This window comes from Brachionichthys hirsutus, chromosome 17 (genome assembly GCF_040956055.1).
Source record: "Brachionichthys hirsutus isolate HB-005 chromosome 17, CSIRO-AGI_Bhir_v1, whole genome shotgun sequence".
Classification (NCBI taxonomy): Eukaryota; Metazoa; Chordata; class Actinopteri; order Lophiiformes; family Brachionichthyidae; genus Brachionichthys; species Brachionichthys hirsutus.
The window spans coordinates 7,790,040-7,807,379 of NC_090913.1; the positions used below are offsets into that span (position 1 = coordinate 7,790,040).

Here is a 17,340-nt window from a genome sequence, read left to right on the forward strand (position 1 = left end):
TTTGGAAGCCAACACCAGTATTAGTGCCTAATAACTGTGATCCTAATGTGCTCCTAATTAACATTATAAGCCATTCACATTTCTTATTCACTACTGCTTAGGTGAGCATCCAGTCTCACTGGAACAGCTTTTGCATGCAAGAATATCATTAAAATAGCAAAATGTGTTGTGCAAAGAAAATAAAATCTACTGTAATAGGTAACCTTAAAAGAGATCGTTTTCATTTCAACTTCGCATCAATATCACAAAGGGCAAAAACAAGGAATGAACTGGACTTGTTCAAGTTTTGTTTGAAGAAGTTGCACGTCTCATCCAAGAGGCTTCTGAATGACCGGTAGAGAGTTTAGATACTTATACTCCTGTTTCCAAAAATTTGTGCCTACTTCCAAAATTGCATTCACATTTTATTTGCTTTTTTTTATTTGTCCATGTCACATTTTCTTTTTCAAGTTTCGTGTACATTTACAAACAAAATGAGATAAAATAAATACATTCATATATGTAAGTTATTTCCTTGCAACTATTATTTATTGGTCCAGTTTAAGTTTTTGTTCTGATACAGTGTCAGATTAGTCTGATGACTCACACAGCTGCCTGTTTCTCCCCCCCATTGAGTAAAAAATTGTTACCATCTTCAATACCTTGGGTAAATATGCTGACTAAGTGGAAACAATGGCAGGCAATTTGTGGGGAAAAGTAGAGCTGACAAGAATAAAGTTGTTTTTCATGAGCAATAATGAATGGACATATACGGTAGCACAGGAGGACGGTGTGAGGACTGTTGCTATGTGCAGGGTGCCTTAGCATTGACATTGTTGGGATTTATATTCACAATGTACGCATTTGGGGAAGCTCTGTACAACATGAAGCATCTTACATAATGGCCAGACACTTTGACTGGCCTTGTATCAAAACATAGCATTGGTTTGATGAGCAATAAGACCTGAATAGGCCGGCATACTAAAGCGCTCATTTCAGAATGAGCCTCCAATAAAGTCACCAGAGGAAAACTGCTATTCAGAACATCTCTTGTTTCATAGCCTGGGACAAAATGCATGCATTAAAGTTTTACACCCCTGACCAAGTACTCGGAATATGACATTATGGGGTGTAATAACAGTAACCTGTTCTAGGCCAACAAGCTGCAAACTGTCTTACTGCCATAGAGAAAAGGGGTGTCGCTCTCAAAAGGGAGATGCTGAGCTAGTTGCACTAATCACACGGCGCTCAGAGCTCAACTGATGAGACTAATTGACAGGTTGCTGCCCTGAACATCTGGGAAGGGAAACAAACGGCAGTTGCTGAGTCGAAAGAATAGTTCACAAATCAACCTCCTCATTAGTTGTATAACATGTCAGCTTTTTCTTCCTTGCTGTCGAGTGCAGGCTTCCTACACTACTCTGCACTGCACAAGGGAGGGAGCAGCAGTTAAGTGATAAAAACATGGTATAAATCGTAAATAGATGCATGAGAAATGGTTCGTAGCAATCTAGTTTAAATAAATTCATCCAAAATTAATTCATCATTAGTTTGACTTATTACACATTTATTTACTTACCAAATTCACAGTCATAAAGGGGTCCGATATGCACTAGCATGCAATATGTCTATCAGAATGGAGTCAGTAACAAATATTTAATTTTAACATTGAAAACGGCATTAACTCCGATTCACTTTAATTTTCATGGTTGGTTGTATAAAGATACCAAGAACAATTTAGAACCTTTTGATGATGATCCAGATCACCATGTGGATGGTGTAAATCCAATTATGAGGGGAATTAGCTGCTTGGGGGAGGTCTGCGCTTTTCTAGTTAAAGAGGAGCTCTGCCTTTTTTCATTCAATTGAAGAATCAGAAAATTTATTTCACTGACACTCTGCTCTGACAGAAGCGGCCATTCATGCAGTACGCCAGCTCAAACTCTTTATGTAAAAAAACCAAAACAAAAGAAATGCAAATGAACGAAGGAGAAGCAGGAGAAGAGCCAGAGAGATTACTTGACATGGTCAGGAAATATAAATGCTTTCAAAAGACTATGTTAACATAAATCAATAATTTATTGTTAGTTGGATTATTTTCAAGGTGTAGCGATCGAACGCGGAGTCACTCTGGCAAAGTGGGCACTTTCCTCAGGTCAAAGAAAGTGAGAAGAGAAGCTCTGGGAAAAATAAATCTGCTCCTCTCACATCTGGAGTTTCCATCTCATGACAAGTGTCCTTAATAAGGCCTCTCTACAAACACACACATTCACAGTGCTCAACTCTGTTATCAGGCTTTTTGCCAGTGAAGCATACAGACTAAGAGCTTAATAAGAGGCATGTCAGATATCTGGGACAGGCAAATGCTGCTCACACAAAGTAGCTACACGTACAGAGCGCCTCACCACAAGGCTTACAATCTCAACCCTGCACACAGTCCAGGCTTTGTGTTTGTTAATTTGTTCACTTGTGCATTTGCAGGACTTTTTTTTACAGTGGTCGCAATGAGGGTAAACTTAATGTAAATGTGTGCAAACAAGAATAAAGCTGAGAATAACCTCAAGACAAGGACTGTAAGAGGAGTAAAAATAACCTACAATGGTTCTCTAACACTGACACAGAAATACATTCAACATGATGATGTGACGTACATAATAGCGCTGTTGGTGTTTATTTTATTTATTTATCAAATCTGTTCAATATCAGGTGCAACAGTGCAATACTGTATACCAGTTTAGGTAATACCTGTGAAGCATCACGGCGACACGGGACTATATTGGAGGACAAGACTGAGACGCCTTATCAGCAACGAGCCAGACGGACACACAAACACGCATTCATCGAGACTCACACACTGGGATAATATGCCACCTCGAATCAGCTATGCAACAAGGCCCGTCACTGCCGGGGAGTTAGAGAAGGTGAAGCAGGGCGACGCAGGAGAGGCATGGAGGCCGACAGGAGAAAGTTGAGGGAAAGAAAATGGAAAATGGGATAAGGTGTGAAGAGAAGTGACAGAGGAGAGAAAGATAAAGAAAAAGCAGAGCTCGGAGTACAGCTGTGGCAAGAGTTCCATTTAGAGATAAGAGTCCCGTGTTAGCCCAAAAGGGTTCACATCACCTGACGAGGTAAGACAGATGTACAGTTGGTCATGAGAAGGTTAAAATATTGTGAATTGACAAATGTAACACGATTCTGTGTGTGCCTGATAATCATGGCTGACATAATGGCAACTGCATATAGATGAAAGTTAAGTTGAGATTATGTCAGAGTAATTGACTAATTCACTGAATCGTTACTATGTCGGCGAGGACTCAAATAGCCAAATAATTTATGATTAAAAAAAAATCTTAGCATAGCCGGTTTTATAAAAAACTCAATAGCATATTAAACCAAAGAACGAGAGATCCAACCAACCGGTCCGAGCCAACAGCCAATCGAACCAGGCCGCAGTCAGCCACGCCCACACGTATCTCTGAAAGCGGTCGGCATCCAAATACAGCTCATGGAACATCTGGTGGTATTCACCAAAATCAGAGCGCATCTGGAAGACGCTGTGTGTACCCAAACCTGACGCCCCTTGTGGTGCTTCCACAGCAGGTACAAGCCAGCTCCAGTAGCAAAATCAGCATGCTACGACGCAACTGGTGCAGAGAAAGAAATAGATCCTTCTCTGGACATAGAAAATCATTGTTTGAATGATGTCATCAAAGTTGGGGGTAAAAAAATTAATCTGTTGAGCTGGGCCACAGCGAGCGGCAGATGACAAATCGCTGAGGCATTGAGCAACGCCCCCCTCCATTAATAATAAAAAAAAGATCTGGTGTGAATGCAGTTTATGACATTTTTAGGGGTTATCTATGGTAGCTGCAGGCTACTGGCCAGATAACTGTGTCATCCTTTAAGTGTTTATTTTCCTTTTTTTTTTTTTTTTTTAGAAGTACTCAAGTAAGCAGTACTGGGGAGAAAATATATTGCTTTTGGTTTTTATGATCACAACGAAAAGCTCATTTTTGATTGATTGTCCATTTGGACTCAAAATCACAACACCTTTAATCACAACAAGGAATCTATGTACTTTTTTCAGATTTAATATGGCTGGCCCAGAAATCAGCCTCAGAATGGAAGGAAAATGAGAAAAGAATTACAAGGAAGGCACAAGAGGAGGAATGAATAAATCAAGGGAAGAAGATGCTTGAGGAGAAAAAATAGGAAAACAACGCAGGAGACATGAAAGAGATCATTTATGACACTAAGTAATTATAGAAGTCTCAAAGGGATGTATGGAGACCGGTATTTAATGGAAAAAGACACAGGGTAGCAGAAAGGAGTGGTTAAGGGGATGGGAAATGGGAGATGGAAATCCTTTTGCCATACAGAATATTTGTTATAGAAGTGTTGGAAAGGGTGGAAAAGAAGGGAGGAAGCAAGATAAGGGGAAAACAGCTTGGGAACACAGTCCATCAGTTCCTGGGAAAGCAGGCCCGACACCACTGCATCAATAATTCAGATTACTACAGTTAATGAGCGAGATCCAAACAAATCACCACTGAATTCACTGGGAGAACACTGGAACATTTTACGGTGCAATGCACAGCACCATCAGCTCAATTTTCGTGTGTAATTTAGTCCGTACAGGGAAAAAAAAAACAAGAGAAAGTGAGTTGATAAAATATTCATCTCTCTGGAACCCCTGAAAACTTTACCTTGGAAAAAGAGGACAGCGAGAATCAACCTCAAGTGAACACGGGCATGCATAGAAGCCAAAAAGCAAATTGAAAAATATCTATTTGATATTAGATAGAAATAAACAAAGGCTGGTTACATTGGTACATAAAGTAATTTACAACAACAACAAAATACATGTACAGAATCTCATCTCTGTGACAACACTGCATGTGCAGAAATGTAAAGTGAAGCTTCTACAGTAATATTTGATAGGACTGACTTTACATTAAACCCAGAATGTTATTTTACACACACAAACATGCAGTAAAGAGCAGCACAAAGCCAGCAGTGAAACTACAATCTAAAAAGTCTGCATGATTGTGTTGTTAAATCGGAATGTAAATATCACGGATTGAGCGCGAGCGATTCACAATCACCAAACTGATCATTTGGTGCTCAGGAATCTAGATAAAAAAAAAAAAATCAGACATAACCGTCACACAATGCTCTCCTCCCTCCTAAACACAAAAACGGCCCAGCCACAAGGGTGGAAGAAAAAGACGGCCCCATCATCCTGATTCAATACGTCTGTACCTGCCTAGATGGGCTGCGTAGCACAGTGAAAGTACTGTTCTTCGATCTCTCCAGTGCATTCTACAGCATCTGGCCTACCCTGCTGTGAAGCAATCTGACAGAATGCAGCTAAATTATCCCCCAGTGTCCTGGAATTGACTACTTGGAAGGTCAGCCACTGTGTCGCCCTTTTTTTACAGAGCAATCATGCAACAGAGCCCCAACCAAGGCTTCTCCACCGGTCTTAAAACGGTGGCCTAATGCCACGCCGCTGTGTGATTTGACATAACATTAATTATACTGCAGTGTTGGACTTCATCAGTATTTTACATATACTTCACAGATAACGTGGCAAAAGCATAATTTATCCCTTCTCTGGTCGGTGGCAGGTGATCTTGCACCAAGAAGGAAAAGGAAAGGTAGTAATTTAGGTGGAGCGGATTTCTTTGTTGATTGATGTAGGATGAACCACCTTCCATCGAAATACTGGTGGCGGACTTTGGTAGACATTAAACACCTCTACTGGACGGAAGGACATGGACAGGACAACTAATAAATGAAAGAAATAGCTCGACGAGAAGCTGCACTGGGATGAAAACACCAAGGATGTGCACAAAGAGGACCAAGTTTCTGTGAAGGCTCCAGTTATTTGATTTCTGCAGAGCGGATGCAAGTCTGTGGTAGCGAGTACAATTTCCTTTGCTGATGTGTGCTGAGACAGCAGGTTGAAGGCAGTCAATGCCAAAAGAATCAACACGCTCATCAGGGCAACTGTCTCTGGCCAGAGGGTGAAGCATAATTCTTTGGTGGTGGCGTCTAATATTGGGGAAAAGGGCAAATTTAATGTGACTGAGAAAATGATGGAAGCTGTATTCTTGCAAGAAAAATACATTCAATTAATGCTTTTAGAGGATCCAGTAGAAACTGTAAAATAAAATTAATACGGTAATAACTAAAGCGCAGTTAAAAGGCTTTTTCTTCCTGTCATGAAGTTGCATTTTTCAAAATATAAACTGGGAAATGTTCAGCACCTCATACAAATTTGTGGACTTCATGATTGACAAGAGTCATTAAGGGAGAGATTGTGAGATTTTTTGGCTTTTTTTTTTTCCTTTGCATGAATCTAAAATAGATTTCATCAAGTTCAAAACATACATGTATTCATAGAGATGAATTGAGCAAAAATATTTGGGGGAAAGAGACAGTCCCGATATGCTCTGTACCATCTGCTGGCAGAAAGACAGAAAGACACGATGCACCGCACGGCGGGCTCTTTTTCTGACCAGGTCACACACAAAAAACACAAGTCAATAGTGCTTACAGAGTGCTTAGCTTCATAAGCTCCAATCTAAACTCAGCAAGTGGCCCGGGTTATGCCCTGAAGAGCCTACCCAGTAGTTTATTGTACCTTTGTGTGCCGAGGCAGCAGACTTATGTTATTCCGATCCTCTTATTAGACCGGTCCCAAGGTGGGGTGGTAAGCCCGATGCTTGGCAATCTCTGTTTCTCTGTTAAAATATAGCTCTCTGGATATATAATTCTCCTTGACTCCGACCCACAGCCCTGGACTTTGTTTCTCTCTTTACGTCCCTCGACTCCGTAAGCCTGGAGGAAGTGCTTACGCTGGTTCTTTCTTTATCCTGTAGTCAGCCTTACCACAAGAACGCAGCACAAGCTAGCTCTAATACCTAGCAGAGCTGTGGTGATAAACGAGCAGCGAAAAGACGCTTCCTTTCAACATTTTTTTTTCCAGTTCCCTGAGGGACAGGTGTATAGCAGGATAAAAAAAAAAATCAGGAGTTCACCACTGCAACCCATCTTTCAATTTTCTTTCTTTCCTAATGACAGTCACAATCTAGAATCTGAACTTCCTCCTTTTTTCTACTGAATACTGAATACATACTGAATTTTCATCCTTATCTTCCACCCAAAAACATGCAGATTTTCATGGTTGCTCTAGGAAAAAAGAAAATAAGCAAAAACAGAACATTCACGCTTCCTTGCTTAGATTTTCTAGGGCATTACAGGGCAAATCATAGTTGCCAGACCTCAGGGGTTTGGCCCCCGACAGTAGCACCATTTTCGGTCTGCATGAAACAACGCACTTCTGTTGCAAATTGTTGTGCCGTGACTGTCTAAAATTTCACAGCAAACAGATGAGCAAGATAACCAAGCGGATCCACTCCACTCTTGCAGCAGAGTACAAATCAGACTGCACCCATCCTCGGCTGAATTTAAGGGTCAGTCAGATGACTTTCCACACATCTGATTTCCTGCAACCAAGAAGAACAGGGAAGGAAAAGTCCACAATACACATTTGATAGCTTTCCATTTAGCATTTGTAGGAAAAAGCTGTTTAATAGTTATTCAAGATGAATGCAACTTATTAAATGCTGCACAGCAAATGTGCTTTCATTATTTCATTCACTTGCTGTAATGAGTGGTGTGTGTGTGTGTTAGTTTTCATAGTCATCAAATTAATTTGATTAATGCTCTTCTTGCAGCAATGTTTCTAGGGAGGTGCCCATCTAGTGTGGTCTATGCATCAGGCTCTGACCTCACGTTAGTGAAGATGCTGCGTAATCCTTTCATTCCAGCTCCAGTGAGCATGCCCTGTATAAAATGTGCAGCGCTTCGAGGGTTTAGTTCCCTCCAACATTTCTAATACAGATGGCATCTGAATCACACCACATTTGCAATGTTGTAAAAAGGTGTCATGGGATACATTATAAAATGGAAATAATTGGTTGACAGTTCCATTCATGTTGGAATCTTTTTGAGAGCCAGGTGTAAGTAGGACAGTGCATTTGTCCAGCAGGTGTCACCTCTAAGCTTTGGTCACCTGAGTGAAGGATCTTTCATGCTGGTTAAGGTGCTGTGGGAAGGGCACAAGGAAAACACGGCACTATTGGGGAAATGTCTGGCTGCAGTGAACTTTAGGGAGCATGTTAATGATTTCTTTGCATCTTAAAAGGTCCCATATTATGAAAAACTCACTTTTCCCATGTTTCTACACTACTAGTATGGAGGATTTGGGTCATTATCAGCCCCAAAACAGCTAAATAAACCATTCAGTCAACCCTGCTTAGTCACACTCTACCTGTGGCTCGTTGCATCGAGAGAGGAGCAACATGTCAGGGACACACAAACGCTGCTATGTTGTTGGCTGCACTGATCATCGATCTACAGCATCTTTATTTGCTGCTGGAACCTGAATGCGATGCCTTGTTTGCACAGGCATTCGATGAAAACATTAGAGTATTGGAAGAAATAACACAAACCTTCTGGAAAAATTATACAGATTTTTTTTTTACAAAATATACATTCTTTTTTCTAAAGCACGTTAATATGTTCTAATTATACGTTTGTTTGAATATATGGTTCCAAGCTATTCCAACCAATTCGCAATATTTTTGTATGGTTATTTTGAAAAGACATAAATATGCACTTAATTTAAGGTCAATATATGGACACAAAAAAATATCTGAAAGCACAGTCTTAAGTAGTAGACAGACACCCACTCACGGTCACTGCTTTGTGAAAAACACAACTACGTAAAGAATAGTATTCGAAACAGCCTTGGAAACTTCAGTTAACAGGGAAGATTTGCCACTCGAGCAAATACATGGTTTATACTTTGCACTGCATTCCACCTTTTTGGAAGTGTTGTAAATATACATCAGTAAAGATTATATGATTAGTAAAGATACAATATATTATTTAAAAAAAAACGTTGGAAAAAAAATCATAGCAGCATAAACACACTGGAAAATTCTTTAGAATTGCAAATATAAACAAGACACACGTTTGCCAGGTTAATTTCTTCTATTCCTGTCTGGGCCTTCCACAAATAATTGTAGTGAACCTCTAAGACTATAAAGTACAAATGTTTTATCATGACGGATTTAACCGATTCACTACCCCGCAGGTGAACACAGCATTGCTTAAATAAATAGGTCATCAGCATTATGATGAATGACAAACAATCAGCCTTTCTGATCCTTTCAACTGAGGAGACGCCAAAAAGTCACTTCCAGGATATAAACGGGGAACACGTGACAATCTAGCACACGGCAAACCAATGCGCCAGGTGAAGGCTACACCGACAGCAGGTAAAGCTACTACGTGTACTAGTACTGCATGTTGTCGGCATTGTTTGACATTCCCTGTCAGTAGCGTGTCCTGAGAGGTAAACGCAGCACATCCTGCCAGGTTTCCAAAATAAAAGCCGATATGTCAACAAGCCTAAAATGAACCGAAGACATACATGAAAATGTTGATTCTTTTAATGTTTTACTCAGAATTATTCACATTTGCACAGCTAATTGTGAGATCATGCAGAAAGTAAAATAAAAAAGAAATAAAAAAGAAACGAGTCGTGTTATAGGCAAGGTCTCGTTCGTTCAACGCGAGTGGAATGTAAATAATCCGGAGAGACTTGATAAACAGCTTCCTGTCTATGCGCGTTCTAAAAGCGCACCGGTACATTTATCGTCTCGCCTTTCCATTCAACCGCACAACAACAATCGCACAAAAAAAAAATCATTATTGCAAATGAAGCGTTACCTCTTTTTTCTTTTGTCCTCCCCCGGACGGCAGACATAGCGCCAGGAGGACGAAAACAAGCAGGACCTGCAGATTAGAGACCGATGTAGCCCAAACAGACGCCATGACGGAGAGATGCTCTGGCTGTGAGACACGTATCCGCCCAGCGATTGGATTATGGATTGACCAATCAACGGATAGTATTTTGTTGCATGAAGCCTGTGGGTCTTGTAGTTCTTTTTCTATTTTTTGCTTTTTGTTTTTATTTTACTGATCGTTTGAACACTTCTCAAACACAACTTCAAGGGAAGCATTTCCGGTGGCTGCCGTACTTTCTAAGAGGCTGTTCACTTGCGAGTCATTACATGTATTTATGCATAGTGTAAATTGTTAGGATATGAAATATAATAATAAATACAAAACTAAACTAAAAAGAATTGTCATTGGGTTTGAAAGAAAAAGTCATTCATCACTGAAGTTCCTGTTTATCAGATTTGTTGGGCTCTTTTGGCAGATATGGAATCCAGTATTCATGAGCATGCTTTCATGGGTGAGAAATAACTGAGCATGATTAAGGATTTGGTCAGCCTAGAATGAATATTTTATCTACGGAGGGAAACCGGGTCCTTTCCCATGGAGTCTCACACCCTGACAAACTAAATACTTACTCTGGATATGAATTCCGTGTTTATCACAACTACTGTAAATGCTAGTAGATGCTTGAACACATTTTGATATTTAGGTAATAAAAATAATAAACAGGTGAACAGTGAGGCAGCAGGGCCTGAGGACATGGCCTCGGGGCTCGACTATGCTGAGCATGTCGAGCCAGTCTTGTAGAGTGCAGACTGCTAATTTTTTCCATGAGAATATGTGAATGTGTGTGAGGCTTTGGACTCTTCAAATCAGTAAAATTACTGAATTAAAATTCCCCAGGAAATCAGCGATGGTCTTCATCTAGGCCTACCATTCTACTTCTACTTCTACTTTGTGCCCCTTTCAACCACGTTGTGCTGCTCAGAAAGTTCGATTCGCGTTAGAAACCACAGTGTGAAAGCAGACCTTTCAAAAAAATATAAATGCAACAATGTTGGGACTTTCAGCTCCCCAATCGAACCGAGTCCTCTTGGTCCAGTGTGAGAACAAGCTAACTTGCTGAGCGATACAATAGATCAGCATTAAACTGCTTTAAGCACAGATGTAAATACAAGGCACACTAAATACACATTTCTACGTGGCTAGATTCATTCAGCAGTGTCAAGGTAAATATATTGTGGGTCCCCTAAAACACATTTTCATTCTATTTGAAAAATAGAAGAAAGGACAACATTTAAATGATTATGTGGATTTTTAATCATTCAGGGCGGCTTTTCATGAAGCAATATTATAAAACTTAAATGCCGGGAAAAGGCATTGAGAGGATTAAGGCTGAGGCGAGAGAGGGAGAGAAAAGAGGGAGAGAGAGAGCGATGGTCATCCAGCTGGCAACTGGATGACCATCTAAAATCAGCTGCTCCTGTATGAAAAATAACGATTACTCTGAAAAATGATTAATCGCCCGAGAGCACAAAGTTGAGAGATGATGGTAGGGAGGTGTGGTGGTGGTGGGTTTGGGGAGGGGGAAGCATTGAAAGACATGAAGTGAACGAGGAAAGAAAAGCTGTTAGGACTAGTCGAACAAACAGAGAAGGAGCAGAGGGAATAAGCAAAGCGTTCATTTATACGATGTCCCTTATCTCTGACTTACTCTCTCTGTGTGCTATTCAACAGGCATGTAGCTGCATGTTGTGTGTGTGTAAGTGCATGAAGTATTTGAGGTCTGTGCAGCACAAATGTGGGAATATCTGCTCTCATAGGCAAATCTATTAAATTCAACACAAAGCCATTGCTTTTGAAGCTTATGGGACGTCACCGTGGTCTTTTAAATGGTGCTTTGAAGTTGTGGCACGTTGGAATTCTGCGGTTGTGAATCAGCAAAGTCATGTTGAAAATAAATAGTCGGATTACGTATATGTGGCTGCAAATTCTGCTTCTGTCTAATTACTGTCATTATTTTGGGGATAGCTTGTTCTACTCCATGTTAAAGCAACAGTTCACTTCATTATGATAGAAAGTTGCATGAAGTTTCTCAGTACACAAAACACTTCTAGAGCTTCAGGGCAAAACAATGTTGCAACATAAACAGCTAAAAAAATAGAGACTGACTTTGAATTGTAAAAAAAAGTATGGAAAGTTGACATAAAGCCAGTTTATATGAGCCATAAGCCAAGTCCTGACAACCTTGAGCCCCCTCCAGTCGGGCCTACCGGTACATGTTTGAGCTCATAAACTACTTGAGATGGGACAGACATGAATTCTGTTAGCATCTGAAAAATATACAACTCTGCATTATTCATATTTATTCTCCTCTTCTCTCCTCTCCTCTCCTCTCCTCTCCTCTCCTCTCCTCTCCTCTCCTCTCCTCTCCTCTCCTCTCCTCTCTTCCTCTCCTCTCCGTGTGCGACAGATAACAAAAAGCCCGGCAGGCGGCGACACCTAATTGCGCCGTTGAAGGATGAGGACCATTCCAACCTGAAGGAAAGAAAGGAAGACGAAAATAATTACACTTTTTCTATTCACAATTCGTTTGTGTAATACTGTATATGGGGAAACATTGTATCAGTTTATTGCTGATACAATGCACAGACACACGCGCGCACACGCACACACACACCTACACACACACACACACACACACAACCCCCAGACTTTCTGCAACAGCCCTCGGACAACCTCTGCATTTAAATCTCTCTCTCGTCTTCAGTGGCAAAGCAAGCTATTCGGATCCGAGGCTTTCCTTCTTTCACTGTCACACGCACGCGCGCGCGCACACGCACACACACACACACACACACCGGTGCGCCATTTGGACTAACACTCTGCATATAGCCTTTCCCTCGTCTTTCGACCCAACTCTCACAGCTCTCCTCATCACCTGTTATTCAGCCTCTCTCTCTCTCTCTCTCTCTCTCTCTCGCTCTCCCTCCCTCTCTCTCTCTCTCCCTCTCTCTCTCTCTATCTCTCCCCCTCTCTCTCTCAGGCAGCGCTGATGTCTCTGGCGGTTTGCCGCATGGAATGCGCCCAGGCGAGGTGGAATATCATCTGTCTGATCTGAACTCCGTCTCTCCAGTTGCCGACCACTGCACGTTCAGACAGCATCACTCTCCACCGGGATTTACCGGCATTTATCCGTTGTACGTCCCGGCTTCATTCCTAGATTTGGGAACATTTTTAATCAAATGTAACAACAACAAAAGACGTATCCGGCTTTCCAAGTGCGCTAAAGCCGCATCTTGGATTACGCACGGGTTATTCTTTCTGTGTATGTTATAAGGTTTTCTATTCCTTCTATCTGGCAGCCGGAGGTGAGGGGGAACTCCATGGTATGGAGCACTGATGATATCGAGCGGACAACGGGAAGGAAGGAATATTAATAACACACTCCTAACAACAAATCCGAGGATTGTCTGCCAGCTTCGAGACTTTAGAGACCATTCCAACTTTTTGGGGTGTCCGCTTTTAAATCCTTCCTCTCTCTCCTTCTTCTTCTTCTTTGCTCGTGGGACTTCTATCTTCGTGACTGACTTCCAGTACTTCACTTCTCAACCATGGACCGATCGACCTCTTTGGATATAGAGGCGCTTAAGGTAAGCCAGCAGCGGTCGGGCGCAGGCGGCGCGCAATGATTCGAGAATGACGATCTCCTCGCTTGAGGGTGGAAGGATGAACAAACGAATGGGTGCAGGGATATTGAGTGGTCGCTCGGAATGGTTCTAATCATATTGCCTGATGGATGAGGGGTAAAGCGCATAAGCTGAGTGACAGGTTTAATGTGGACAGGTGACTGGGGGATGGCTGTTTGAGCCACTTGGGTGACCCCCCCCCCCCCCCCCCCTGCCTGGAGGGTCCTGGGAGGCAGATAAACGTCTCGAAGACCATTAAACCAACGGGGGTTGCCCCTGTCCGAGCTCTGCGCTCTGCGCTCTAGCAAGAGCACGTCTCTCCGCTCTGTCTCTGTTTCTCTCTCTCACACACACACGCACACACACACGCACACTTTGACATTCCTTCTACGTTAGGGGGATCTAGAAGAGGAGAAGGGAGCGTGGGGTGCATTTCAATGTGCTCCGCTTGCACTGATAGTTGTTGCAGAGCGCTGCTGGTGCGCGTCGGTGGGACGCTCGATAGACGGGACGGAATTGCCCGAAGGGGCGGCATCATATTTGCACTCACTGGGGGTATAGTTCAGAGATCTTAGAGGGAGAGCGGGGACTGACGGAAAAGATGCTGCGCTGTGTTAACGCTCACTTCTTATTCCTCCGTACGAGCTGCCAAAAAAAAAAAAGAGAAAAAAGCGTCTGAATAAACAGAGACCCGCAAAAAAATAATAATAACGCAACTTCTGCGTGCGTGCGTGTGCCTCCGACTCTTGTGTTGGTTACGCAGGCCTGTGTGCGCGCGCGCATGTGTGTGCGCGTGTGCTTTCGGTGGGACAATCTGTTTATACACGTCTGAATACCCCCCCCCCCCCCCCCCCCATATGCACGTCTACATGGCCATCATGTGAATGCCTTGTCAATGGGCAGAAGACACTCTTTTGCGCGTCACGGGCCAAACATTCACAGAAACAGCGACTACTCAGTATATGTACCCTTATACCAAAAGTTAATGTGACTCCTAGTAGCAATGTATAGCTTATCTATTAGTTATTTGTTTGCTGAGCTGTTCCACAAGTACCTTTGACTGACATGAAATAATAATTCACCTTCTCCCATTGTCTGAATGCCTGATAGATGGAAAGTCAGGTGACGTTTCTATATAGTCTACAAAACATGCTCCTACTCATTACATGTTCATTTGTTGTGTACGTAATGAGGTATACAGAGATCAGCAGAGTCTCGATCACATCTATTACCAACGCGTGTGCGTGTGTTTTTGCACTTCAGAGGTGTGCGTGCAGCCTCACACTAACTGCCTTGAGAGCAACCGAGGAACCAGTCTTTGTTGAATTATTACATAAGATCTTTGCAAATGGACTTAGCTCTTTGTAATTTTGTCCATGCATTGTATATATATTAACTGTGAAGTTAAAAATCCTTTAATCACTTCATCACACACAAAAACAAAACAAAACCATAAACAAGCAAAAAACCTTCAGTATTCATATCGTGAACCCGATCACTACCAAAACGGATTGTCCATTAGGCCATATACTACTCTTGCAAAAACTAAAACACTATTATATAAATATATAAATTAAAATAAAAATAAAAATTGAAGAAACAATCTGTAACTTTCTGAGTAATCCTGCTAACAGACTAATAAACCAAATACAGCAAAATCATTACTTCACTGGCAAAGGTTATAAACCAGATAGCTCAGACTGGTCAGTCTGCAGGTATTAAACTGCGCAAGTACTCTATAGGGGTACTCATCTGAGAATCTAAGGTAAACAGGAATTTTGGGTGGAAATGTCCATTTTCTATCTACAGCTGCAGTTTCTGATAACCATTGATTTAATAAGTTAGAAAATCGATGACGTTGTCAAGGGGTTTGACATTTCATGTAGCATTTGATGTGATCGGATTTCTGAGGAGGAGACCTCAATATTGCACTGATGCAGCACAACAAATTGACTTTGACACAGCTGGCTGGTTGTGGTTTGGAAGATGGAAATTGACATTCCAATTAAAAAATGACCTTAACCGCTGATGATGTGCATAGTTGTGTGCGCATTGTTGTTGTTTTTTTATCACATGTATGAGCTGTCAAATTCTTTCTGATGTCACGACTGGTTAAATACTTTTGTGGCTTTCGTGTATATGTATATATATGTATACACACACACAGTAATTTAATTGTGCAGAAAATAAATATCTTTAAACATAGCTTAACTACATGGATGAGAATAATAGGTGTTTAAACGGATTCTCTATCTGACATTTTTTGGTCAAAGCTGAGTTATTCATCCATTTACAACATTTAACCTCTTTCAAAGGTATTTATGCATGTGAAATGTAACGAGAGTTTGATACATTCAAAAGTTATAAATAGACAGAACATTATTATTTTGATCTCAGAGCTGCATTCTCAGACATGAAACATTCTGTATTGTAGGAAAATTCTGATACTTTTTACAACCTGGCAAGGCTGATCAGTTTTACAAACACAGGATATGGTGTTATTACCCAAAATGCATTGAAACATTCAAGCAATGCTATGGGTATCGCCATACGCCTTTAGAATAAACTCCAGTTTTACACATATAATATCCAATCCTTTCCTCAGAGTGTGACTGGAAGTAAACAGTAATTAGCACGCTGTTCGCTATTGTAGCTTTCTGCATAAGGATCCATTTGCCATACTCTCTGTAATGGAGGTGGTGAAGCGGAAGGATGCCCGAATTGTTCTTTAACACTGATGAGTCAATGCATATTACAACTTATTATTACCTCCGCCAACAATGTTTGGAAGAGGTTATGCGATCTGTGGTGTAAGCAGGATGATTCAAATGATGGCATGGATTTAAATATAATGGCACTTACCATGGGAACGTCATGAGGTGCATCTGACACTGATCGGCGCTGTGTGATGATATAAATGAATATTTCCTCATTAATGAAAATTCTTTCAGTGGAGGCTCATCGCCCCAAATCAAAAGGCAGAGTAAGGGGGTCAACATAGTAGGGTTAGTAAATTATCTTGGTGTAGGAAGGCACTCCGGTGCCGGAGGTGCAAATTAAAATAATGTCATTGGCGCCACAAATCTGCTGTGGCCCCAAAGAAACCTTTCATGCCCCGAGTGTCAACACTGGGTGGTCCAAAATTACATTCCAGCCCTGAAAGTATTAGTCCATTGCTGTTGTCTTTGAATTGATAAGATTTCTTTCTACTTTCACCAATCCAGCCATCCATCCATCTGCTGGCTGTTTTCTGTAGTGCTGGTGTCATATCTTTGGCAGTGCTACTGCTGAATCCTACTGCACTGGTAGTTGGCACAGACACACACACACACACACACACCTCTATTTGTAGTCACACATGTGTGTGCTTGTTTGTAATTGGACACTCACCATCCGTTTTAATAGATCTGGGACTCTGTCTAATATCGCAAAAGTCTGTGTAAATTCTTGGACGCATATTTGTGAGAGTGGTTTGAGGCTTGCTGACCAGTTGGCCTTTTGAAAATCTGAATGTTAGCTGGAGATAAGAGATATGCCCAAAGAAATCCAATTCAATCTAATTAAAAGTTCTTGGGTTTTTTCATTTACATGTGTATGTGCGTGCGCCTGAATGAGCAATCACAGGAAATGAACAGTGAGAAGGACAACAACAATGGGGCATAGGGATGTCCCTGCTTCATATCAAATATACAAGTGATATTTCTTTGTTTATATGAGTGTGTGGGTGTTGGACCGAAGACCTGTCTGCTTGTAAATCAGTGCAGGTTTCAATATCAATGGAGCAGTTTAAGTGCTATTGATCTTCAGTAATAGCCGGACCGTAAATTATATGCCGTATAATATAGGTAGTAGG

The 17,340-nt window shown here is 41.4% G+C and overlaps 1 protein-coding gene across 1 annotated transcript in view; it reads right to left on the minus strand.

Moving 5' to 3' along the window:
* The window catches only part of LOC137906468 (tumor suppressor candidate 3), a 42,072-nt gene extending 32,181 nt beyond the window's left edge, over nucleotides 1–9,891 (minus strand). Inside the window, exon 1 of the mRNA XM_068750739.1 lies at nucleotides 9,787–9,891. Coding sequence (XP_068606840.1) covers nucleotides 9,787–9,891 — 105 coding nt within the window. The remainder of the gene's footprint in view (nucleotides 1–9,786) is intronic.
* Nucleotides 9,892–17,340: the final 7,449 nt, after the last annotated feature.